The sequence below is a fragment of the Tiliqua scincoides genome, chromosome 5, assembly GCF_035046505.1.
Source record: "Tiliqua scincoides isolate rTilSci1 chromosome 5, rTilSci1.hap2, whole genome shotgun sequence".
Classification (NCBI taxonomy): domain Eukaryota; kingdom Metazoa; phylum Chordata; class Lepidosauria; order Squamata; family Scincidae; genus Tiliqua; species Tiliqua scincoides.
In genome coordinates, this window is record NC_089825.1 from 92,419,297 (window position 1) to 92,446,449 (window position 27,153).

At 46.1% G+C, this 27,153-nt stretch overlaps 1 protein-coding gene across 1 annotated transcript in view; it reads left to right on the plus strand.

Moving 5' to 3' along the window:
* The window catches only part of PPFIA3 (PTPRF interacting protein alpha 3), a 69,178-nt gene that overhangs the window by 7,895 nt on the left and 34,130 nt on the right, over positions 1 to 27,153 (plus strand). The window contains exons 2-7 of the mRNA XM_066631426.1: positions 2,668 to 2,987; positions 18,214 to 18,315; positions 23,364 to 23,528; positions 24,371 to 24,445; positions 25,381 to 25,461; positions 26,665 to 26,883. Coding sequence (XP_066487523.1) covers positions 2,751 to 2,987; positions 18,214 to 18,315; positions 23,364 to 23,528; positions 24,371 to 24,445; positions 25,381 to 25,461; positions 26,665 to 26,883 — 879 coding nt within the window. The 5' untranslated portion in view covers positions 2,668 to 2,750. The remainder of the gene's footprint in view (positions 1 to 2,667; positions 2,988 to 18,213; positions 18,316 to 23,363; positions 23,529 to 24,370; positions 24,446 to 25,380; positions 25,462 to 26,664; positions 26,884 to 27,153) is intronic.

The window sequence follows — 27,153 nt, forward strand, 5'->3', positions numbered from 1 at the left end:
CATTACCTTCTGATCTGTTGTTCTTAGTTGCCCCACACAAAATCCTCTCTATTGCAGCTCTGTAGTGAAGAACAGATGCCCCCGGGGCAGAGACCATCTTGCTTCAGTGTTCTGTACAGCACCTAGCACGTCGTCGGTGTGAAACAAATGCTGGGTTGTAGTCCTTCCTTGTTGGCATCCTTTAGTCTCAGAAGACTATGGTATCGCGCTCTGAATGGTGGTTCTGGAACAGCGTCCTCTCCAGTACGTGAAGCCTGGGTAAAGTAGGTATGGAGGATAGGCTGTTACCCATGCAGCAAATCCCCCCTCTCCACGTCACTGAAATGGTCCAATGGAAAGGCAGAGGCCAATACGGTTGGTTCCAGCGGCGTCGCAGGAGTTGCCAGAACGTGACTGTGTTCAGCCATGAACTGCCTCAGGGACTCCGGCTCCTGATTTTGCCTCGAGGTTGACTCCTGAAGCCTTTTCCATAACTGGATGTAGCCACAAGGCAGTGGAGGTTTGGGATCAGAGTTTTCAAACCTAATCTACTTGACGCCAAGGGAGTATGTTTGCATAATTTGGGTCGAATGCAACATCTTAACATTTTGTAGCATTTTGAGCACACAAATGGTATTAACCCCCTCTTTCCATGCAATTCTATGCACACTTAGCTGGAGGAAATTGGACTTACTAAATGAAATTGGACTTACTTTCAAGTAAACATGCCTAGGATTGTGCTGCAGGGCAGGTCTAATTTGCCCTTCTAGACTGAAAAGAAGATCCCGATTATTACCTCAGCAATGTGTGCAAAGTGTTTGGGATGCTTTAAAAAAAGGCTCTATAGATGGTCTTATACTGATTTTACAGATCCGGGCAGTGTGTCTGGGATATCCATTGCCCAGCACCATCTGATAAGACTGTTGTGGCTGAGTTGACATTTGTGTCCATTGGGCCTCAATGTCTTAGGGTAGGATGTTGTGGGAGGGGGCAGCAGCAGAGGGCATCGATAGCATCGCCTGTCTCTTCTTCAGCAACATTTGTGGGGAGGGCCAGGTGCAGGGGAGGTAGGGTGTGGGGAGGCCAGGTGCATTTGCAACCAGGCTGAATGGCACATTGGCCGTACTTGAGGAAGCAGGTATGCTGTTGCTTTAGGGAGCAGGAGCTAATGGCCCCAGAAAGGGGAGGGAAGTAAAAGGTAGGGTGGGGTTGGGTTGGATTTTGGCAGCTCCAGTTCTCCAACCAGCTGAACCTCATGCCTGCCCCATGACAATGGTTGCTCTCCTCGTCCGCCCACATGCCAAATCTCACTGACTCTTCTTTCCCCTAACCACTCTGGTGCTAATCCAGAACTAGTACTTTCGCTTTGGGAGGTGGTTGTGGTGCAAGAACCTCATGTTTGCAGTAGAATAATCTGTGATCCCCTTATCTCCATTTGTAATAAGTTAGCACACACGCAAACACATGCATGTGTCTTTGAGATTTCGTTTGGAGCCTCTCCCTTCCACGGCAGCATGTCTGTGGTAGACAACGCAACATTCCCAGTTCACTGTATCTCTTGCCACATCTGACTTCATGACATTCTGGCACATCCAACTCACAGTCTCAGCCCTCAGTCTCTAGATCAGCGACTATCAACATTTTTCTTCTCATTTTTCTTCTCTGTGGTCCTCTCTATGGTCTTCACCTCTTGTGATGTCACTTCTGGGAGGCCTATCTGGATACTGCAGCTCAGTTTCTAGGACAACTGTCTGTAGTAATGAATTGTCTGTCCCTCTTCCTCTGCTGGCGGAAGAAGAGAGATGAACAATTCGTTACTACAGATAGTTGCCCTAGAACCTGAGCTGCAGAACCCAGAAGAGTTTTTTCAGCAATATTCAACCACTGTACTCCAAACTCCTGCGCCACACCTGAGGACCTTTTGTGGCACACCAATGTACCACAGCACAATGGTTGAAAATTGCTGCTCTAGATCAGGGGTGTCCAAACTTTTTGGCAGGAGGGCTACATCATCTCTCTGACACTGTGTTGGAGGCCGGGTGGGGGGAGAAAATTTACATTTCAAATTTGAATAAATTTACATATTAGAGATGGAACTTATATGAATGAATGAAGGTCTTGCAGTAGCTCAAGGTCTATAAAAGGCCTTGCACAAAGCAAGGCCAGCCTTTCCTTTGCTGCCGCTGCAGCATCACAGATGTGAAACAGCAAGCAGCAGAGGGAGCCCCCAGCCCACAGCTCATGTGAGAGGTCAAACAGTCAGCCCTCGCACTGAGAGTAGTTGCATTGGGTCAGTGCGGGCTCTAGCAAGTCTCTGGAGGGCCAGAAGCTCTTTGGAGACTGAGTGTTCCCCACGGGCCAGATTGGTGGTCCCCGAATCCCACAAATGGCCCCCAGCTGGGGTTTGGGCACCCCTGCTCTAGATAATTCTCCTCTTCCAAAACCCCAATCCTGCTTAGGGAATCCTGCATTAGAAACACTGTGACTCTGCTTCTTGCTTCTACTCACATTTTTTTTGCACCCAAAATGTTCTGGTTCCCACTCACCCCAGACCAGTGATGAATTCCCTTCCACAACTGCAGCAATTCCAATATCCTGCCACTGTTTGTCCAGTCTCCTCATAGAGAAGTCATGAGGACCTCAATTTTCTCTGGTGTTTTGATGGACATATCTTCTTTCTCCCTGCAGGATCTGGGGCTGAACATCCCTCACAGCTGTCTGTTCCTTCCTGAGGAGCCCCCTCTGGGCGCCCCCTCCCCACCCCACTTGGCATGATGATGTGCGAAGTGATGCCGACCATCAACGAGGACAACCGCCGTGGCTCGGCCTACGGGGCCGACGACGCCAACTTCGAGCAGCTCATGGTCAACATGCTGAATGAGCGTGAGCGGCTGCTGGAGACGCTGCGCGACACGCAGGAAAGCCTGGCCACCTCACAGCTCCGCCTGCGCGAACTGGGTCACGAGAAGGAGTCCCTCCAGCGCCAACTCAACATTGCCCTTCCACAGGTTAGGATGGGAGGGGGCAAATGGGTTGCAAAGGGTTGGCTGAGAGAACCAGGCTGATGGGCTGCAGATTGGAATGTGGAAGCGCTGACAGCTGCAAAAGCCTGGAATCTAGATGGCTCTTGCCAAGAGCATGATTTCAAAGGGGGATCTCTGCTTCTCTGCTGGAATTGTTAGTGCTGCATCAGAAGCAAGAGGACCCCATTTCCACATTGCTCCTTCACTGGGGTTGATTGTTTGACCACAGTGCAGATAGGCGTGGACCAGCCCAGGCCAAAATACCGGAAACTTGTAAGAGTTGGAGGGCAGATAGAATACATCAGATTTCTGCACCCTGAAATTACCCCCCAGTTTGTGTTCATACTTTAGTAGCCAATTGATGTATGTGTTTTGGAAGAAGTGTCCACCACTTCTTGCTCAGATTGGCCAGAGTCTGGAGCGTCCTTCCTTTATTACGTGTGGCATGGTTGACCTTTCTTGCATCACCTGGGAGCCATTTGCTCTGCAGGCCTACCTGGTAAGACCCACCTGAGTTGCTCATGCTGCCTGCCTCTGATACACTCTAGTTTGGGATGACTTTGTTTGCTTGTGTGGAGGGCAGATCCTGCTTTTGTGTAAGGCTGGGATCAAAGTTCTGTCTGCACCACTATGGTTGGATTGTGTGAATTCATGAATGACCTTTAGATGCTGGAGTGCCATCTTGGAGGTAACTCCTTACTGTTTCAGACTACCAAGGAAAACTCCTGGAAAAGAACATGGAGAAATAACATTGTGTCCATTTGGTGGGCAGGCTACATAGTGCGGTTGGAAATCGCAGTGGCTAAACTATAATGAACCCCTTTGGTTGTACAGGTGATACGCTGGGGTATAGAAGTACTGTACTCTCAGCCTCTTCCTATAATTTGCAATATGCACTGTTTTCCTGTAGAACTTCTGCAGTTTGCAACCCAGGTTTTTGTAGCACATCAAGAAGTACTTGCTAACATTCAGAACTTCGCTTCCAAAACACATCTAGTGCTTCTGTGATCAAGGTGTGTGTGACTGTCCCAGGCACCTATCAGATAATGCCGCTGACCTGTCTTGGTATGAGGCAGGATTTGCTGGTGCAGTTTTGGAACTTTCGTTTAAAGTATTCCTTAGGATTGTGGACTTTAATCAATCTGTAATTAAACTAAAGGTTTAGCTGAGTAATCTGAGCTGGTAAATTTACAGCCCAAACCTAACCGGGGCGGGATGGGCGGGTGGTGAGCAGTCATGGAGGCCTCCTCAGGGAAAGAGAACAATGAGGCTCCTTGAATCTTCACCAGCTATTTTGCTGCCTTAAGTCCAAGGAGAGTAAGGAGAGGGAATAGGGATAGGATCCCGGCACAAGGCAGCGATGCTGGAATCCACTCCCTCCCCTGCCTTCCCTCCCCAGAAATTCCTCCATTCCTCTCTCCCCCAACCCTCCCACCACCTACTTCCTGCACTAGCTTAGCTGCAATTCCGCGGATAGCCAGTAGCGGCTGCAGACTGCCGTCACTGGCACTGTTTGCAGTGGTGATTCCAAAATGGCCACCAGTAGCATGCTGTGCATGCTGCCATACAGCTATTTACGACAGCGGAACTTCTTTTTTTTGGAAAACCTGTTCTGCTGTCGTATCTGTTAGTTAGGACTGAGCTGTGAAGAGGTGATATTATTGTATCAAAGAGATACCTGTTTGTTTCTGAAGCTAGTATGTTACTGTTATAGCGAAACCAGAAAAATGTCGAGAAGATGGGTTTTCCCCATAGCAGAGAGCAGTAGCTTGCGTTCATTTACGTTAGTAATCTCATATTCCTTTCCATAGGTCTAAAAGACGTATTGAGGTTTTGTAATGCACAGCATTGCCTCACCTCTAATCAATTAATCAGTTAAGATGCAGGTGATTAATCAGCTATAAATTCTAAGCAATTGGCAGCCTTAGTACTTTTGTCTATTAACTTGGTGGATGGAGAGTGCTTGTCTGCTTTACCGCATGAGAGTCCATGTATTCTCTAATAGGTGCGCGTTTTCTTTGAGAGGCAAAGAGGCTTTTCTCCCCACTCCCGAGCTATCCCCATTGCACCAAGGCTCTTTCTGGTTGTTCAGTGATCTCACTCTGTTGTGTGGTTTTAACACTATGATGAATGTTACTTCCATTGTCTCAAGAAATTACTCCTTTGTAGTAATTCCACATGCACTGTGGAAACCAAATGTCAGCCCAGGATGTTGGCAACCTTCAGTCTCGAAAGACTAAGGTATCGCGCTCTGAATGGTGGTTTTGGAACATCGTCTAGTGTGGCTGAAAAGGCCAATTCGGGAGTGACAATCCCTTCCACACTGGGAGCAAGTGCAGTCTGTCCCTGGTCTGTCTCCCTGGCTGTGGGCCTTCCTTCCTTGCCTCTTTGCCTCAGTCTGTTGGCCAAGTGTCTCTTCAAACTGGGAAAGGCCATGCTGCACAGCCTGCCTCCAAGCGGGCCGCTCAGAGGCCAGGGTTTCCCACCTGTTGAGGTCCATCCCTAAGGCCTTCAGATCCCTCTTGCAGATGTCCTTGTATTGCAGCTGTGGTCTACCTGTAGGGCGCTTTCCTTGCACGAGTTCTCCATAGAGGAGATCCTTTGGGATCCGGCCATCATCCATTCTCACGACATGACCAAACCAACGCAGGTGTCTCTGTTTCAGCAGTGCATACATGCTAGGGATTCCAGCACGTTCCAGGACTGTGTTGTTTGGAACTTTGTCCTGCCAGGTGATGCAGCCCCAACCTAACTAAATTCCCACGCAGCGCTGCCAATGCGGGGCACTCTGCATCCCATGGGGAAATTTCAGCTACTGGAGGTTGCCTTGGGGTAAGGGGACATTTGTCCCCTTGCCCCTGTGTAAGCCCTAGCAGCCGCAATGGGTCAACTCAGGCCTGCACTAGCGATATCGCTGCACCCCCGATCCAATCTGCCCCTCCTGGGCTCAGTCTGCCCACCCCATCTCCAACCTCTCCCCTCCCTATTCCACCCCCTCCCTGCCCTGGTGCCAAACACCAGTTACCCGTGTGTTTCCTCCCCACTTGTAGGACAAATAGCTATTTGTGACAGGGGAGGATTTTCCTCAGGAAAATGTCATGAAGTGGGAGGGAACTGTTAAACCAGCCTTCCCTAGTGCTGTTGTCTGGATCCACACAGCACTCCTGAAAATGCTATTAACTGTTTCATGTTGATTGTGTATTAATGATGTTGATGCATTTTAAATTAGAATATTAGCCTCCTCATGTATTCTGGGGATGGAAAGACAAAGTACGGAAAAAATAAAGTCACAAGTGGATTGGAAGGGTGAATATGGAACCATTGCAGTTCCAGAGGCAAAGATGGCCAACAGTAAAGTACAGATATTCCCTGGTACCCATGGGGATACGTTCCTGCCCCCCCTCCCCATCGATACCAGATATCGATACCATAACCTTTATTTAGCTTCATTACGTTCCCGCAAAATGAAAACATGTCTTGTTGCTTGAACAAACATTATAAGCAGAAAGCCTATAGCAAGAGAAGTGGGCAAGCAGCCTGCAACCTAGAAGGGAGACTAAGGGGGCAATCCTAACCTTGTGTTAGGTTGGCGCATGTCTCCCGCACCGGCCTCAGAGTGTCACAAAAGTGCCATAAGGCACCTCTGCAATGACTCAGGAGCCAAGAGGCCTCTAAAGGCTGCATTGCACCGGAGGAAAGGTGAGATTGTGCTGGCTGTGTCGGGCTAGCTTGGGGTTCTGGGATGGAGGGCAGAATGGAGGCGTTCCGGAGCAGGGAGAGAGCAGGCCAGTGGGCAGGCCAGGGTCGAGCGGGGGATGGAGCCCTTGTGCTGGATCCTAACCCCACTCCCAGGCAACTTGGTGCAGTGCTGGGCTGCTCAGATCTGCGCCACCTCTTCAGGTGGTGCAGATCTGAGTAGACCCATTGGGGTGCTGCCACATTACCTGGGGTAGGGGGAATGAATTCCCTCTGCCCTGGACTGAGCCGCAGACAGCCCCAACCCCCCCCCCCATTGGATACGGGGCAGGCCACCTGGCCTCCCTGTTCCAGCATGGGTTAGGATTGGGCTGTAAGAGTGAATGTTAACTTCCTGCTTCCTGTCTGCTCTTAATCTTCCTTCTAGGCTGTAGGCTGGTTGCTTGCGTGTCTTGCTATAAGCAGAAAGCTTCAAGCAAGACACGTTATCACTTCCTGTGAATGTAATGAAGCTAAACAAAGGTAATGGGGCCTGGGGAACCATGGATAACTGGATCGGTGGATACCAGATCTGTTGGTACCTGGAGGACGCCTCTAACAAGAGAAATACATTGCGACAGGATGTACATTTGCTGGTCATCCACCTTGAACCTTAGAATATTCCCCAAACTTTAAGAATTAAGCATGGAAGGAGGAAGACAGATTGGTTAGAAGTCTGAGCATGTCTGTGTGTCTCCCCCCACCCGCTTCAGAGTAAGGTCTAAGCCTTGAAGATGCAGAGAATATCCTGATAATGTGTTGGCAGTTTTATTGCTATAAATAAGCTAGGGAAAATCTGGATGGCGAGGCCCACAGGACTTGCACAAGTTTGTGGATTCTGATGAAATTGGTGCAATATTTTTTAAAAAGCATGCAATAATTTAAGTGTGCCGAATAAGTTACGCTTCTACATTTTCCAGTACATTTCTGTATGTATGCTTAAACATAGCTGTGCAAATAAGTCCAGGTGTTTCACATTAATTCTCTCCATCTGCTGCTCTGATCCCATGTGGAGAGTGTGTGGGATTCTATAGCACAAACATAGAGAGTTGGATCCTTGAGTGCTGCTGCTGGCCAATGTATTTTGAGGACTGGTGGGGGAGTGTTTTGTGGGGAGTTGTGACTAGACCTGAAATGAATAAATACTATTAAGATTAGGGCTGCAGCATTTAGTAAACCTTAAGGAGGTACCCCTGATTAATCAGTCAGCAGACTTCACATTATTATTATAATTTTTTAAGATGCAAGTACCTGTAAAACTGCAGGTGGTAAACATCACCTTAAGAAGCAGTCCTACTTGCACTCAAGAGAAAGGAAGAGGATTCTCTCCTGTGTCAGAAGAGGCATTCTGAATGGATACACATGTGTATCATCTGAAAACCAAGACCTCTGCTGAGATGAATTTTCTTACATGCACATTTATGCAGCTATGTCTACTAACAGCCCAATCCTGTGCATGTCTGCTCAGAAGTAAGTCCCATTAGAGTCAATGGGGCTTACTCCCAGGAAAGTGTGGATAGGATTGGGCTGTAGGACTTCTTAAACAATTGCTGATGCTTCTCCTGTTTACTTTTCCCTCTACCTCCCTTATCTTCTCTCTGCTGTTTCTTTTGTGTCAGTGTCCAGATCAGGGGTGTCAAAGGGCCCAATCCTATCTAATTTTCCTATGCTGGTGCAGTTGTGCCAGTGGGGTGTGCACTGCATCCTGTGGTGGAGGGGCAGTCACTGGGGCCTTCTCAAGGTATGGGAACATGTGTTCCCTTACCATGGGGCTACATTGTGGCTACACTGGAGCTGGAAAGTTGGATAGGATTGGGCCTGAACTCTTTTAATATAGTGGGCCGAATAGCATTCATGGTGCCTGCTGAGGGCCAGAAGTGATGTCATTAGACAGGAAGTAACGTCATTAAGCAGGGGATGACCAGAAATAAACACGCTTGTTGTGCTTAGGAACTCATTAACTGCAAATGACGGAAAATATGTAAATCAGGCCACCCTTTCAGCAGTAACACCTTAGCCCAGCTCAGCTCAGCAGCTGAGAGCAGCTGATGGTAGTGCTGGGAGAGCCCACCTACCATTCAGGCCAGATAAAGAGCATCCATGGGCTGCATCCGGCCTGTGGGCCTTATGTTTGACACCCTGATCTAGAAGATGAGGCCTCAGGGTAGAGACTTGTGTGTTTTCACTGTATGTAAAGCATCATGTACATCAATGGTGCTATGTTAATAATAACAACAATTCATTTAATCAAGTGACAGACCTAATTAGGATGCTAACCTTGTGCTGTGTGTTTCTGAGAATTAGCTCCCTGCCGGATGTGGTCTGCCTGATACTTTATGCTACACATCAACGCCAAACCTGAATAGGGAAAGCAGGCCAAAAAATGCAAAATGATCTTCATGAACTTGAGAGCTGAGTTGGCAGTCACAAAATGAAATTCAGCCATAACAAATGTGAAGTGTTACAGACAGGAAATAACCAAATATACAAATAGAATGCAAGGGGTGGGTGGCCAGGCAACGGCAGAAGGAATTTGAGGTTATAATAGTCAGCTTTATTAACCAATCTAAGGGGCCCAATCCTATTTAGCTTTCCAGTGCTGATGCAACTGCAGTGCAACCCTGAGATAAGGGAATAAATTACCCCTGCTAATTGGGTAAGAGGCACTTTTTCAGGTGGGTGCTCCTTTTTTAGCAGGGGGAGAGTAACTGGCCCACCTCACCCCAGCACTGTCTGTTCTAGTGGCTGTCTGCTGGTATTCCTTTGCATCTCTTTAGATTGTGAGTCCTTTTGGGACAGGGAGCCATTTAGTTATTTGATTTTTCTCTGTAAACCGTTGTGAACTTTTAGTTGAAAAGCGGTATATAAATACTGTTGTTAATAATTAATAATAATAAATGTTCCCTTTCCTTGAGGAGCCCTCACCACCCCCACACCACAGGATGCAGCACATGTCCTATTGGCACAGCTGCATCAGGGCTGCAAAGTTGGATAGGATTGGGCCCTAACAGCCCAATCCTGAGCTGCCTGGTGTGCAGGGCTGCAGCAGTGCCGAAAATGGCTGCCGCCACATCCAGCATTCTCCAGGCAGCCACCAGCTGCTCCAGGCAGCCATCCTCTTCCTCCGGGTAAAGTGAGTAGCCCCGCAGTGGTGCTACTTGATTCTACGGCAATCTCAATTCTATGGCAACCAGACACGGAGGCTCTGGGTCTGATAGAGCAAAGCTCCACCAGTCCCACCTCCCTCCTGCCCCTCCCCTCCCCGAATGCCTCTTCCCTGCCCCCTCCCCCCTCCCTGGAACACCTCCTCCTCACCTCCCCCCATCTACCTCTCTGTTACTTGGTGGCCCACAGGCTCTGACACTTGCCCGGCACTGACCAGTGCTGGGCTAGCACCGGTACACCGAGCTCAGGATTGGACTCTAAGTCATTGAGGAGTAGGGCCTTGATAGGATTTAAGAAAGGAGCACTGTTTCCAGGAAGTAATTAAGAAATCAGGGAGACAGCTGAAGTATAATAATGGAGGACTCCCAGCTACTCTCCAAACAAAATGGGTAAATATAAATTCACATCAGGACAGCAAGCAATTCCTAGATGCAGTAAGTTATTGTTCCTTGGAACACTTCCTCATGAAAACGACAAGAGGAGGGGCCGCACACAACTTGGCCTTAAGTGGTGTCAGATCTAGTGCAAGATGGAAGTGTTATTGAATTGCTCGGAAGCGCTGACCACAGTGCCATCAGATTAAACATGTGAGAGTGGAAGATTGCCCAAAGAGTGCAACAGTCACTTAATTTCAAAAGGAGACATTTGTCAGGAGAAAGGATTGGCTCAAAAAGAAACTGGAAGTACAATTAGGAGGCTCGTAACCTTCCTGGCTTCCTGAAGAGTTATTTACAATCACCATAACAAAGTCTTCAGAATACGTATTGAGATTAGAAAAGGTACAGGCAAGCCCAGAAGGAGGCCAATATAGTTAAGCAGCAGAGTTAAAAAAAAAAAAAAAAAAGACTACAGAGAGCAAGAAGGATGGAGCTCAAGAAAAACTGGTTCTGTGTTTTTGCAGCAGGAATCTGCAGTGCACAGGGTTGATTGACTGGCACTGGTAACATCATCAACCTCCTTCACCCAGGCAGTTTTCCAACCTTTTAATTTTAAGAAAGGCAATGTGCAAATCTGAATAAACATTCCAGTGTTGCCTAATATATATATTTTAAAAAGACACCTGAAGCAAGTAGGGAGGAGGTGCAAGACAGATGACTGAATCAGCTTATGAATGGCTGGGTGAATACATCTGTCCAATGCTCTGCAAAGGCAGTGAGGAGGTGGCGGGTGGGGGGGCTTGACTCACTCTGAAGAAATGAAAATATGGAGCCCTGTATAAAGTACATTTATAGATGCTCAAAGATCTTTAGCAGTGAAGCATCTGCCTAGGAAGTTTTCAAACTCCCAGGATAGTGCTTCAACAAGAAAAAAAATTGAGCAGGTGTCTGGAAAACAATGAGGGACTACAATTGTGGGTGTTCTGTGATGGGGCAGTGGCTTGGATTAGTCAAGCTAGTGGGTTCTGTTCAGCTCTGATTTTATGAAGGCGACAGTCTGATAAGGGAAAATAGCTGAACTTAGAACTTTCTGAAGCAATCAGATCATGTGTTTTGGGGGCTGGGTGAACTAGTGCTCCTGTCCAGCATGTCTATCATATTTATTTAATGGATATAGATCCCACCATTTAGATCTTAAAGGCTGCAATCCTATCCACGCTTACTTGGGAGTAAGCCTCATTGGACTTACTACTGAGCAGGCACACATTAAAGCAGGCTGTAAAGTAGCTTATGAATAAATTTGTACAATTTCTGTAGGGGTTTACCTGTTATATAGTAAACACAGCAGGAGCCTTGTAGCATCTTATAAAACTGATCAGTTTACTGTCATGCATGTTTTTGTGGGCTGTAGTCCACTTTATTAAATGCATGGTGGATCAGATTCTTCCTCAACTGTTTACATTTTTTCCCCTACCACACTATATTCCTGTGTATGTACACCCAAGAGTGTGGTCAGGAGATAAATTTCTCCAGGTCTTCTCTTACAGCAGAAGCAACTATGTGATCAGCAGGAGTGCTCAGTTTCAATGCCTTTGAAGCTTTTTTCAAAGGACCACGAACAATTTGGCTTAGCAGAAGGCAAACTGAGAAATTTGCTTAGGGTGTATGTTAATATCTAGACCGGGGAACCTTCAGCTTTAAGACATGTGGCCTTTTGGAATACCAGTTGTGGCCTTTTGCATATTTATCCACAAATATGAAATCCACCTTTTATTTCACGACACAACACCACTCAGGATTGGGGGGGGGGCGACTTTAATTTATTTCCTGTCGCTCAGTAATTGGTGAACTGGGAACTGCCCAGTGACTCGTGTCGTACGCCTGAGAGCTCTTTAGGGAAAGAACTGTAACATGCTGAATAAAAATGTATGCCTTTGCTAGTTAAGTAAAATAAATAAATGTGGTCTTCCAGTATGAAAAGGAAGCCTCTAGACCAGCCATTTTCAACCACTGTGCCGTAGCATATTGGTGTGCTGTGAGTGGTCCACAGGTGTGCCACATGAATTTGGGGGAAGGTCATTTATTAATAGGGCCAATGGGGGATGTGAGCCCCCCACTGGCAGCATGGTGTACCTTGCCAGTTGTCAAAAACCTGATGGTGTGCCTTAACAATTTTAGTGCCTTGTCAGTGTGCCATGAGACGAAAATGGTTGAAAATCACTGCTCTAGAGCAGGGGTGCCCAAACCCCGGCCTTGGGGCCACTTGCAGCCCTCGAGGACTCCCAATGCAGCCCTCAGGGAGACCCCAGTCTCCAATGAGCCTCTGGCCCTCCAGAAACTTGCTGGAGCCCACACTGGCACAAAGTAACTGCTCTCAGCATGATGGCCAACTGTTTGACTGCTCGCATGAGCTGTGGGGTGAGGGCTCCCTCCACTGCTTGCTGTTTCACACCTGTGATGCAGCAGCAGCAGCGAACGAAAGGCCAGCCTTGCTTTGTTCAAGGCCTTTTATAGGCCTTGAGCTATTGCAAGACCTTCATTCATTCATATAAGTTCCACCTCTAGCATATTAATTTATTCAAATTTGAAATGTAAATTCATTCTTTTTCCCCCCCGGCCCCCGACACAGTGTCGGAGAGATTTTGTGGGCCTCCTGCCAAAAACTTTGGACACCCCTGCTCTAGAGTCTACTCTAGACTATCATCTTTCCCAAGGTCTGCCTGAGTAGACAGTAAGTAGGATTAAGGTTACCCTCTTGCTCAGATTTACCTGGGAGAAAGTCTTGATGAATACAGTGGAATGTTCTTCTAAGAAAACCTGTAGAAGCTAGCCCTCTAGTATACCTTTATTTTGTTTTGGCAACCCACTCCAGGAGTTTGGGTTGAATGAGCTAGATCTTTTAAAGACGTATAACAACTTCTGAAGTAGAAATACCTGTGAGGAAAAGAAACAGTTCCTATGAAGACATTTTAAGTTGACTTTTTGTGATTGTATTATCTTAGTGAGGCGTGGCTATGGGGTGTGTTTCATGACAAACTCCTGCACTTCAAAATTTACCACGACACCCCTGTATATACCTGCCAATTTAGGATAATCATGCATCTGATGAAGTGGACTGTAGTCCACAGAAGTTTATGCTACCATCAAGTCATTAAACTCTAAGATACGGCAATACTTAAATTTATTTTATTTATTTTGAAAGATTTATATCCTGCATCATTCCCACAGAGACCCAAGATGGCTAACAGCATATTTTAAATGCAAAGAAGTAAAAACAAGCATTGTACAAAACTTCATAAAAGCAATGCCACAGAGAAACATGAACAAAGTCAGAAATGAGACAGAATTTGAAAAAGCCTTAGCAAATGGGTTCATTTTCAGAGAGAGATGAAACAAAAAGACAACAGTGAACCTCCTGAGGAGCTCGTTCCATGGATGGGTTGGTCACTACCAAGAAAGCCCTTCTACGAGTCCCCTTCAGTTATATTTGAATGAAGTTGATTTTAGACACTCCTGGGTTGGGCTTTCATATGTAAGTCCTTGACCCTGGGACAAACCTATAAATTCCTACAACCTATGCTTGATGTCCAGAGCAGACAGCAGCCAATATTTGCTTCTCTTCAGCAGGGCAGAAGAGCAAACCCTCCCTGGAAGAAACTCCTTGACCCAGAAGCATAGCTAGAGGGGGGATAAAATGGTAAGTACTGAAGACACCATAATGCGCCGTGTAAGTGACCTCTCCCACTCTGTTTGGTTCGTCGCTGCCCAGAATGGCTCCAATGACAAGTGGGAGAGGCTGCTTACATGACGCATTGCAGCACCTGCAGTACTTACCATTTTGTCCCTCTCTCTAGCTATGCTACTGATTGACCACCACCACCAATCTACAGAAGCATTGGCCATTGGTCTTCAAAGTAGATGGTTACACCACCAGCAGTACAATCCACTTTTGGGGAGGGAAGGAGACATGGTGCTCACTCCCTGTCACTCTTTTACCTTTCCTAATCCAAGGCTAAAACAGTGACAGGGGAGATCCACTAGCCCCCTCCCCTTTTTGATCAAGGCACTAGAGGTGGGGGAAGGATGTTGAACTCATTTTTCCAGTCAAAATGACTCCCTGTCAGTTTTGGCTTCTCTGGTGGGGGAAAAAAAAATAGACCCAGTATAGGTATCTGTTTTTTCTGCTGCAAGGATAATAGTGGCTATGTGGGGAATCTCTATTGAGAAAACATTGGGAGAAGGTTTAAGCATCTCCTCTCTGTTGCCTCAATCTGATTTGTCCTATTCTTGCCTTCTAACTACTCCCAAGTGCTTTTAAGTTTAAAAAAAATGCAGGAGATCTGGTATTCACTCTCATGTGTGTTGGTCCAGATCAAAGATTAGAAAGAGATGCTGTGTTCCAGGCTGGGCTTAAAAGTGTGAAGAAGATCATTGCTTTAAGGCAGGGGTGTCCAAACTTTTTGGCAGGAGGGCCACATCATCTCTCTGACACTGTGTCGGGGGTCGGGAATAAAAAAGAATTAATTGACGTTTCGTATTTGAATAAATTGACATATATTTACATAAATGAATATATTAGAGATTGAACCTATATGAATGAATGAAGGTCTTGCAATAGCTCACGGCCTGTAAAAGTCCTTACAAAAAGCAAGACTGGCCTCTCCTTCACCGCTGCTGCAGCATCACAGACATGAAACAGCAGGCAGTGGAGGGAGCCCTCTTCCCACAGCTCATACAAGAGGTCAAACAGTCGTCCTCACACTGATAGTAGTTGCATTGGGCCAGCATGGGCTCCAGCAAGTCTCCAGAGGGCCAGAGGCTCATTGGAACCTGGGGGCTACCTGAGGGCCAGATTGGGAGTCCTCGTGGGGCCCCTGGGCCGGGGTTTGGGCACCCCTGCTTTAAGGCACAGCAGTCCTGCCCAAGCCAAGCCTGGACTTTCCATAGGAAGTCACAAGCTTGATCCATTCCTAGTGACCATCTCCATCTAGTGGTTGGACAATATATTGTCCCAAGTGGAAATTCCTCTGGAAGTCAAAGCTAGGTTCACAGGATGCTTTTTTAAACAAGCACATTCTGCTTCTGCTTATCATTTTGAAGACACAGAACTTGGTGCTTTATGAAATGGAGGTCCCAAACAAGCTGTTGTTACTGTATCTCAGGAATATAGAACTTTGGCCACTGGTCAGGACTGGTTTTTACTGTGCATCTGGTTCAAAAGTCACAGCTGAGCCCAGGCTTCTCTGTTCCCTTCCCCACCCTCCTTTCATGTGCTCTGATTCTCACCCTCATTCATTTCCTAATTTATTAACAGTATTAACATAATCTGTGGTATATATAGTTTGCCTTTGCATCCAAACTGGGCAAACTTTGAAGACCACAACTGGTAAGCCAGTTTCTAATTAGAAACTTTGAATTAGAATTAGAAACTTGTAAGGAAGTGAACCCCCTATTCCCCTATGTAGGTTTAACCAGAAAGGGGCTCAGCTGAGACATTCTGGGCCCCTCTACCATTATAGCTTGACTGCATGGTCCATCGTTTTCAGCTATTTTGTGTACTGCTCATCTTCTTCGTCCAGCTGGGGAGAAACAAAAGGCCCTAGCCAGCCCATCTACTGAGACTGACATGTGGCAGTTCATTGAGCACTCCAGCCTTCCTGAACAGGTTGGAGGTCAGATAAGAAGGCTCAGGAGGTCTTGACCCTTCCTGCCAGAGAGGCAATTGAACACTCCTAATCAATATTACTTAAGGCAAAGCACTAACTGTTCTAGGCTGTTGGTTTTGACACTCAACATGTCAGCCTGTGTATTGTGGGAAGCAGCTCATCTCCCAGACTAGGGGAGATGCTGAAATTACTACAATGAAGTAAGTACAGGTATCCTGCAGTATCCACAGATCCACTTACCCATGGTTTCAAGTGGCTCCCCCCCTCCCGCACCCCATTACTTTTATGTTGATGATCTTCATTCAAAGGAAAAATCTTCTTGCACATGCAATAACCACAAAGCTTATAGCAGGTGGAGCAGGCAAGTAGCCTGCAGCCTACAAGGAACATTAAGAGTTTTCCTACTGCAGGCTGCTTGCCTTCTCTGCTTGCTGTAAGCTTTATGCTTATAGCATTTGTTTAAACATTTTGCCTTCATGCAAAGGTCATCAATATAAACAAAAGTAATGGGGCACAGGGGTGGAGAAAAGGGGGTATGGATAAGGGGAGATAGGATTCCCCTTTATCCACAGTTTCTGGTATCCACAGGGGCCCAGAGTGTATCCTCCATGCAGTGGCATAGCGTGGGTTGCCAGTGCCTGGGGAAAAGCAAGTATTGAGCCCCCTAACCTGTGGACTGTTGTAATTAAAATAAAATGAATTAAATACTAGCGTAAACAAATTTATTTAAAATCAACTAGTTTTAATTTGTACAAGATTTTCAATAACAGTATTGAAATCTACATTGCAATCTCTCTCGGCTGACAGTATTTCTAGGTTATCGCTCTTTCTTTGCTCATTGTAGATATCTGATTTGTTTGGATTAATTTAAGTTTTGAGAAACTTCTTTCACAACTGGCATTTGAAACAGTGATAGTTAAAAAGATTCTTAATATCACAACAAAATTTGGCACACCTAAGAATTTTGCAGCCAGGGCAACTACCCCCTGTGCCCCCCACGCTATGCCACTGCCCCCACAGATACTGGGGGACGCTTGTACTAACCTAGGCAGGATCGCATCTAGTTAGTCACACTAAGATGCTATTGTTTTTCATTTTGTCTCTGAAACTTGTTCTTGCTAGCTAACTACAAGGTCTGCCTTTTGCTTAACCCTAAGACGGGTTTTTATCCAATTGCAAGTGCCTGCTTTTGCTCATTTGCACTATTCCTCCATCTCCCCCTTTTAAAAAATAAACTCTTGCTATTTGTACTGGTTATTAATGTTGTTATTAAGAATTTTTAGAAACCGCTTTTCAACAAAAAGTAGTTCACAAAGCACATTTCGTAGCTAACTAAACCAATAGATAAGTGATTCCCTGTCCCCAAAAGGCTCACAAGCTAAAGAGGACTCAAAAGAGATACCAGTTACAGCCACTGGAAAAGGGTAGGACACCACTTTAGAAGGTGCCTCTACCTAGTACACTATTAAAGCCATGCATGTGTGAAATGTCTAGCTCCAACTCCCCAGTGCCTTCCCTGGCTTTGGCCATGGAGATCCAGGTTTTCATTGGAACCCTCCATCGTCTAAAGCAGGGGTGTCCAAAGTTTTTGGCAGGAGGGCCACATCATCTCTCTGACACTGCTTCGGGGGCCGGGGAAAGAAAGAATTAATTTATATTTAAAATTTAAATAAATTTACATAATTACATAAATGAATATATTAAAGATGAACATATGAATGAATGAAGGTCTTGCAATAGCTCAAGGCCTATAAAAGGCCTTGCACAAAGCAAGGCTGGCCTTTCCTTTGCTGCCACTACTGCATCACAGACATGAAACAGCAAGCAGTGGAGGAAGCCCTCATCCCACAGCTCACGCAAAGAGGTCAAACAGTTGCCTTCACGTTGAGAGCAGTTGTGTCAGGCCAGTGCGGGCTGCAACAAATCTCTGGAGGGCCAGAGGCTCATTGGAGACTGCGGGCTCCCTGAGGGCCACATTGAGAGGCCTTGAGGGCCGCATGTGGCCCCAGGGCCGGGGTTTGGGCACCCCTGGTCTAAAGCAATTCATTTCCAGTTCCACAAATCACCTTCTTTCTTCCTCATGCAAGCGCTATGAGGGATCCAGCCATCTGACCACATAGAATTGGTATGATTTTCCTGCCAATTTGGGTGCCAGCGACTTATAAAGAGAATGTGATACTCAATAAAGAGTGTCCATGCAGGGGGAGAAGAATCCTTAATTCCTCTCCATTACCTCGCTGCATCACAACCATGTGTCTTCTCCACTAGGAATTTGCAGCGCTTACTAAGGAGTTGAACTTGTGCCGGGAACAACTGTCGGAGCGTGAGGAAGAGATCTCGGAGCTGAAGGCAGAGCGTAACAACACACGGGTGAGCAGAGGAAGGGACGGGGTGGAGGCTCCAACCTGGTTTTGAAAGCCACAGCATACAACATACAGTAGTCTGTCCCGCCCTGTATCCCTGGCTGATACGTTCCAAGACCTACCATGAATGCCTGAAAACGCAGATAGTAGCAAACCCTATACGGATGCTCAACGTCCCTTATATGAAATTGCTTAGGTAAATGATCCTGTTATCAGACAACAAGTTTGTCAGTCTATGTCAAAGACAGTGATTGGTTTTGAGAGTGGCCAGTGAAAGGAGACATTGTTTGGTGAGCTAGAAGAAGAGCAGAATTACCCAATAAGGGAGCAGGAACGATTCCAAGGTGGGTTATGTGTACTGTATCCATAGTGGAGGAAAATAAGCAGAGGAGGGCCCGGCATGATGAAAAACATGAGTGCCTGGAATCAGCTTCCAATCCTTTTGCCTTAGGGGAAGGAAAAGGATGAGCAGAAAAATTGGGGATGGCCGGGAGCATTGTCAGTTCCCCCCGAATATTTTCAATCTGTGGATATCTGAGTCTGCGGATATGATTAGGGGTTTTTTTTGTATTAACCTTTTTAAGTTTTATATGTTACAAGATTTATGCCCACCTACATGTAAATTAACATTTATCTTGCTGTGTCTACTGCTTTCTGAACTTTTTTTTTTTTTTGATGTTGTTGAAAAGTTGTATATTCTTAATAACACTTACATCCTGTGAGGTTCTGAGAGGTGGAAAGATGAGGGGAGCCCTATTCACTGATTTCCTTGTTCAGAGGGAAGCAGGATTAGTCATCTGACCACACAGCACCATTGTGTAGGAAAGGGGAAAGGCTATGCACACCCATGGGGCCTCTTTCACCACAGGTGGTAATTGCATCAACATTAAGGTTATGTTGTCACCAGTTAGTGTCAGTGTCAGAGGGTGTTTTGCCAAATTCCCGGTCCAGGCTTTGCCTAGAGAACTTATGCCCACTTTCAAGCTAACTAGTCGCCCTAGCATAAGCAGAGCTAGCTGTATATCTCCCAACCCCAGTGCCAGCAGGAAGGTAACTAATGGGTGGCTTGTCTGTGAGGCTGAGGGTCCCTAGTTCTCCAAGCAGTAGCTTTTCTAGGCACAGCCTCATACTCTCAGCTCTCCTCCACTCAGCAGACTATGTTTGGACAGTCAGTTTGCCAGTTCATGAGTCAGTTTACCAGTCAGTAATATAATAATAATAATAATATACAGTATTTATATACCGCCTTTCTTGGTCTTTATTCAAGACTTTATTCAAGGCGGTTTACACAGGCAGGCTTATTAAATCCACGCAGGGATTTTTACAAATTGAAAGAAGGTTCTCTCTTTCAAGAACCACCACATTCAAGATGTTACGCTCCGATCTGGTTTAACATTCTGGCCTCCATCCTCCCACGCTCCGAGCAGATGGAACAGCTCAGCTGCAGCTTGCCAGCTGCTTCAAGGTCGCACGGTGCCGGTGGCCTCGAACTGGCGACCTTGTGGATGTTAATCTTCAGGCAAATGGAGGCTCTACCCTCTAGACCAGACCTCCTGCCCATTAGTCAGTAATTCAGTAATTAGTAATTCAGTAATTAGTCAGTAATTCAGTCCATTAGTCAATCAAGAGGTCCATTGAACAGTTAGCCAGTCCGTTAGCCAGTCTGTTAGCAGATCAGTGAGTTAGTCCGTTAGTTAGCAAGCTAGTAAGCCAGAAAGCCAGTCCATTAGCAGATCCATGAGTCAGGGCGCAATCCTAACCCCTTATGTCAGTACTTTCCAGCACTGGCACAGCGGTGCCAATGGGACGTGTGTTGCTTCCTGCAGTTGGGTGTCACTCACGGAGGCCTCCTCAAAGTACGGGAATGTTTGTTCCCTTACCTCAGAGCTGCATTGCCCTTAAATCCGGGCTGGAAAGCACTGACATAAGGGGTTAGGATTGTGCCCTCAGTTTGTTAGTTAGCAAACCGGTAAGACAGTCAGCCAGAAAGTCAGTCCAATAAGCCAACAAGTCTCCTCCTCCATTCTCTTTCCAGCTACAACCAACAAGCTCTCACTGCTTCAGGTGCTGCTTTTAATCCTGTAATGACCTGTCTGCCTCTAGTGGCTGCAGCTGTGCAGCACACCCACTGCTAATTTGAGTCCTGGGGTTAACCCTAGGTTTCCCGGCTGATCTTGAGCAAGGGGGCACTGCTAGCACCACACTATCTCCTCGAGAATCTTCTGCGATTCCAATACAGAGGGGTGTGGCCAGAGGATGCAGTCTCACCTTCCCCTCATGTGGGAAGTCCCACCTTCCCCTCCTGTTGAACATGTGAGGGGGAACAGTGAATAGGACTAGAGAGCTGAGATCTTGAGGCTTTGGCTGCCATTTGGCAGCCGTTTTGGACCAATGTCATTTTATGTATTAGGTGTCCGATGTTACCAACTTTCCAACTAATGCAGCCCCAAGTCAAGGGAACAAATGTTCCCTTACCTTGAGGAGGCCTCCATGACTGCATGCCACCACCACAGGATGCAGTGTATGCCCCATTGGCATGACTGCATCAGTGCTGGAAAGTTGAATAGAACTGGGCACTACAACCATATAATTATCTTAACTTGGTTTTTTCAGAATGAAATCACAATAACTTGGAAAAGATAACCTTATTCGTGCTGTGTATGCATTAATGCCACACTCCACATTTTCTGGAGCTGAGACCTAGATTTGAAAACAATCCTGGATTTGGTCCATGTTAAACCATTGTCTAGTGGCTAGATTGTTCAACTTAGACCTCAAAGTTCAAGTTCAGAACTTATATCTGGCTACAGACCAACTATACATTTGGAAATATCACTACCTCTTGACATCAGTTCTGTTATTGGAACAACTGTCACCTTCCTCACAACTGAGAGGGCTGTGATAATGAATGAAAATCATTTTCAATTCATTCTGTGCAAGAGAAGTGTGCAGAAAGTATTAAGAATCTCAGATGGACTTCAGGGCTGCACTTGTTAACATACTAGTAAGCACACTATAATGCCCAGAATTGAATTTCTGAGTAAATATGTTTCGGATCAGGCTATAAGTGCTAGAGTACATGCACACTTAGACAGTGTAGTCTCATTTTCAACCCCAGAAGACTTCTTAAGTGGATTCATAAGAAAATAATGCAGGCCTCATTTGTATGCCCTCAGTCCAAGGGCATGATCTGAGGGCATAAGATAAAGCCATCTTGCTGAAGCTAAGCCAGTGAAGCTGTAGTCAGTACTGAAATGCTTGGGAACATTATGTACATTTCCTGGAGTTCCATGAGAGAAGTAAGGCAGGAAATATATGAAATAAACATATAATGGCCAAACCATTTGTGTGGCCTTGGCTCAGGCCTGCATGTTTATCTTCAGCCGCCTTGGGTGCCCTTCGGGGAGAAAGGCGGAATACAAATCCAATAAATAAATAAATAAATTCTAGAGCATTCTGGTTCCCTTCTTCACTTGCTAGTTCTCAGTTGTTTGCTGACATATCCAAATCAAGCAAACTGTGGGCACCACAAACCAGATTTGGAAATCCAGTTCAAACTGTAGTTTCCAATTCTAGTTTGGAGGCAAACTCTAGTTTGTGGAAACCCTAGTTTGTTTATTTTAGACATCATGGCAAACTATAGTTTACCAGACAGACAAGGGAGCTATAGTTTGCCTGAACCAAGAAATGTGGGTGGCACTTAGAGTATCTGAGGGCAAGAAGAAATGTACAAGTCCAAGGCATGGCCCCCAACAGACTAAACCTGGTTGGGCCATTGCATGTGAATTAGGCTGCAGTGTCTTGAGATGCCACATCCTGTCTAAAAAAACCACACAACCAAAACTCAGGTGCCTTTCGTGTGTTGCATGTGAGTATCTCTCATTGTAGTCTTCTGGAGTTCTTCTGAAAGATTCACTTGATCTCTGTCTCTCGATAAAACCCCTTTAATGAACAGTAAAAATAATGAATAACTAATGAAACGTAATACACAAATGACAACTGAATAATAGAGATATGTAAATACTTGGTTAAATTCAATAGACAATGACTGAAATGAACATATGCCTCATCTGTGGTTCAACAAAGATCTCTTCTACCATTGTTTATTTAATTTTACAATGTATTTATAATACATATTTTTATTACCCCTGCTAATTGGGTAAGAGGCACTTTTCAAGTGGGTGCTCCTTTTTTTAGCAGGGGGAGAGTAATTGGCCCACCTCACCCCAGCACTGTCTGTTCTAGTGGCTGTCTGCTGGTATTCATTTGCATCTTTTTAGATTGTGAGCCCTTTTGGGACAGGGAGCCATTTAATTATTTGATTTTTCTCTGTAAACCGCTTTGTGAACTTTTAGTTGAAAAGCGGTATATAAATACTGTTAATAATAAATAATAATTATAATTATTCACTTGTCCTTTGTGTGTTAGATTTCATTAGTTATTCATTATTTTAATGTTTATTAGGTGAAGGTTTATTAGGTGAAGGTTTATTAGGTGATGCTTCTTTTGTTTTTCCTTTTAGAATAGGAGCAAACATTTTTCCTCCTTTTCTTGTTTTCCCTGATAGAGTCCATCATTACTTTGGCTCAGTGATTTTCCAAACTATGTGCTACAGCACCAAAGGGCTCAGCAGCGAACTTGCAGAGGCTCCACGGGATATGCCCGGCAGCTGACCAGCTCTCCTGGGTGCCGCCATCTTGAATCACATGCGTTTCACATGAGATCTTGTGAGAGCTCACTGAATTCAAGATGGTGGCACCTGGGAGAGCCAGGCAATTGTGCCACTGCAACAGGGCACCATGATCACAATAAGTTTGGAACCAATCCTTTGGATAAAAAAAGCTGTCTTGCTACCATACCTGGTTACGGACACCCTCAAGGTTATCTACTTGGTGTAGGTGGCCATGTGAAAAAGGCCTTCTTAGAAAAGCACAGAAGTGTCTGCGTGGCATTCAGGAGCTGTGGACATTATTGTCCATAAACTCCCTCTCCAGCTGTGTGCTCCTTATTGTGTCTTCATTAACCACTGAGCTCCCTTGTCTTGTCCTTTCCCAGCTGCTTTTGGAACACCTGGAATGCCTAGTATCACGACATGAACGCTCCCTCCGCATGACAGTGGTGAAGCGCCAAGCTCAGTCCCCGGCTGGTGTCTCCAGTGAGGTGGAGGTGCTAAAGGCCCTCAAGTCTCTCTTTGAACACCACAAAGCCCTGGATGAGAAGGTGAAAAAGGAGTTGGAAGTATATGAACTAAATGAGATGAGGGGAGGAATTTGTCCCAGAAGCTCTCTAGAAACCTCAGTTGTACTGTACTGACAGGGCTGGCCTTAGGGCGATTTGGCTGATTTCAGGCCCCACACATGATGTGGTCCCGTGCTAGTGGGGCAAGCTAGGGCAGCAAAAAAAGTGCCTCTGTGTGAGCCCGACCACCCCTCCCAGAAGCAGTTTGACGTTGACATCATTGAGTCACTGCCACCTATTTACAAGTGCTTTGCATACAGCGCCATCAGGTCTGGGCTCACCACAGCTGCTCATCTCAAAAATGTTTTACATTGGGCCCCACCACTCCTGGGGCCAGCCCTGTATACTAAACTCCCAAGCATACCTACTTAACCACTAACCAGTAGTTCTGCAGGCCAGAGAAAAATATAGGACACATTTTAGGTCATGCATGTGGAGGTGCAAAGTGCATAATGTAAATTGAGTGAAAATCTGGGCTGTTGCCTAAGGAACCCCAGTGCCATGTTGAGGGGTTAGCAGAGCCTTTGAGGGAATAGAGAGTGTGTCAGGAGGCCCTTACTCATTGTTCAGGTGTTTGAGAGGAGAATACTTGGTTATCTTAACCCATTTTTGCCTGGCCCAGAGGTGTATACATTCGATCCCTGTTGAGTATATGCAATGTTAGGCAAAAATGGTTTAAGGAAGTCGTGAAGGTGTTGGAAAAAAAATTGCATTCCCCCACTCTGTATACAGGGAGACAGGAACTGTAGGCCTAAGGGAGCAGAATGAGTATGTCTGTATTGCCCAATTGGTGCTAACTCTTCAACTTTGTCCATATGTGGCAGGTTCGAGAACGGCTGAGAGTAGCCTTGGAACGGGTTGCAGTGTTGGAGGAAGAGCTGGAAATGTCCAATCAGGAGGTATGAAGGAAGGTTTCCCTCTGCTTGCAATAATAACATACGTGTCTGAGATTTGTAGGGACATGTGTTGTTCCTCACACATGAGCCCTAGGCAACAGTCGAGCAGTGGTTTCCAGTTGATGGTGGATTGAAACCAGCAAGGGGATCATGGGACAATTGTGGGAGGATTTGAGTACGTGCTGTGGTCAAAGATGTCCCCAGGAATAATGGAAGTGGAGGCTGAAGTGGATGTGATTTGCAGGCTGATGTCTGGGGTTGGTGATATTATTCATTGGTTACCTTACAAAAAGATTGGAGACTGGGGCTCCCAAGGTATAAGAGTCAAGCATGTGGAGTACTATTGTGGGATAAGAATGTTGTATGTCAAACCTCGCACCCCCAGTTCCTGCAATACCATTTATTCCCCTTGCTTTGATCCACTTCAGCTCTGTGGGGTTCATCAGCTAAGGAGGGGTGCACCTGAACAAGAGCCTGTACTTTTAAACCCAGCCTTTCTCACCTCAAGAACCAGTTCAAAGTTATTGGATCTATGGTCCTGTGTCCTCCCAGAAGTCAGTTGAAAGCGAATCAGGATGCCTGGGTATGAGGACTTGCTGAACCACAGAATGGGGTAGCAACACATGATGCTATGGATATAACGTCTTTTGGTGTAGCTTGGTGAACTGATTATTAACAGTATTTATATACCGCTTTTCAACTAAAAGTTCACAAAGCGGTTTACAGAGAAAAATCAAATAACTAAATGGCTCCCTGTCCCAAAAGGGCTCACCATCTAAACTGATATTTAACATTGCCAATATATTCCCCAAAAGATTCCCTGGTACTACCGAAAAGACTCAGGTCAGTTGCGTCCTGCATCTTGTTCATCAATTCAAGTTTAATTTTACATCTTTTGTGCCTGCTCTTTTCCTTCCATGCCCACTTCCTATCTGCAGTCCCTCTCCCTTCGAGAGCAGCTCGCCCGACGTCGATCTGGTCTTGATGACCCCAGCAAAGAGGGGGATGCCCAGATTTGTGTAAGTGCTATAGAAAAGGATACATAAGGGGATAGGAAGACCCAGAAACAGGCGCGTGCACTCTGAGTGTCCCCATGTAGAACCAGGGAACAAACTTCAATTTGTTGGGATGTAGAAGTTTCTTCTAGGACAAACAGTCTGTTGTTTTGTCTTCTGCTTTTTCATTTGTTTGTTTTTTGTTCTCCAGCTTGTGTCCCTTCCTTCTTCCTTCACAGTCTCCTACTTCCATGTTGTTCTCCCCAAAGTTTGCCCAGCTCATCTCCATTTGTTGCCCATTCCAGCTTTGGTTCTCCCTCCCTCCCTCTGAACTGGCTTTGTAAAACTCTGAACTGGCTTGGTCACCTCTTGTTTCCCCATAGACTTATGGAGGTTGTGCTGGTACTGCAAAATAACACTTTAGCCCTTTAACTACGATGCAGGAAGACCCCTCCCAGCCCATCAAGTTCATGTTAGAATGGTGCCATACTCAGTTATGTCTCAATTTCTCCTTCCTGCTGTTTTCAAATCTGAAGAGTCCAGGAGGCTTTGAGTAGTCCTGGCAACCTTGTGTTACTGTATTTTTCTTAAAAAATAAAAATCGTTTGGAAAGTAGAAAGAAGATTAGAAAGGACCTCTTTCCTCCTCCCTTTAGAAGGAGGGACAGTGCAGTAGATATCCAATTAACCACAGGGACTGTAGCTCAATGGTAGATCACACGTGCTTTGTAAGCAGAAGGTCTCAGGTCAATCCTAGCATCTCTAGGTAGGGCTGGGAAACATGGAAAGACCTTTCTGAAACCCTGTAGAATGACAGCAAGCCAGTGTAGGTAGTGACCTGACTCAGCATTTCGGTAGTCTGACTCAGCATGTGTTCAGAGGACATTGCAGTTCACTTCTGCAAAGGGAGGAAGGTAAGAAGATACAGAGTCAACTCCTTTGGTCCATATAACCTGGCTTTATTGTCTACTCTGGCTGGCAGCAGCTCTCTAGAGTTTAAGACAAGGGTCTTTCCCATCCCCACTGCTTGAGACTCTTGAACTGGAGACCCTTGAGTTGGAGATACCAGGAATTCAGTCTGGGACCTTCACATGCAAGGTTAGGAAGGCAGATTTATAGGCCTTCCTATATGGGGTGTTGGTGGTTGGTGTTGGTTGCATGTGTATTGAGAAGGGGAGGAAGGGTGATATAATTATACCCTTTGCCCTCCCTCCCCTTTACTCTTCAGGCCAATGGATCAGGCTCCCTTGACTTGGGACGTGGTGGTCGAGAATCAGAGCTAGAAGAAGTCCTGGAGCGCCAACGAGGGGAGCTGTCCCAGCTAAAGGAACGGCTGACCTTGCTCTGCCGGCAGATGGCTGAATTGGAGGAAGAACTGGCGACGGCCCAACGGGACCTCATCAAGTCCGAAGAGATCAATGCTAAGCTGCAACGGGACCTCAAGGAGGTAGCAGCAGTGCCAATCTGCCATCTCCCTATTCCACAGTTCTGCCTGAGCTTCTGTCGGGAACCACTGACTCACAGAAGGCCCCATTCATGTCATTGCGCTTCATTACTCATGACTGGTTTGGTTTGTGCAGCAGAATACAATCTCAGACTCCTGTTTGGACAGGGCGGTTCAACTCTAATCGCTTAGGGGGCCGCAGTACGCTGCCCTCCTAAGGGTGCAAATACCAAAGTAATTGGCGGTGACGTAATGGTGTCACTACCAATTACT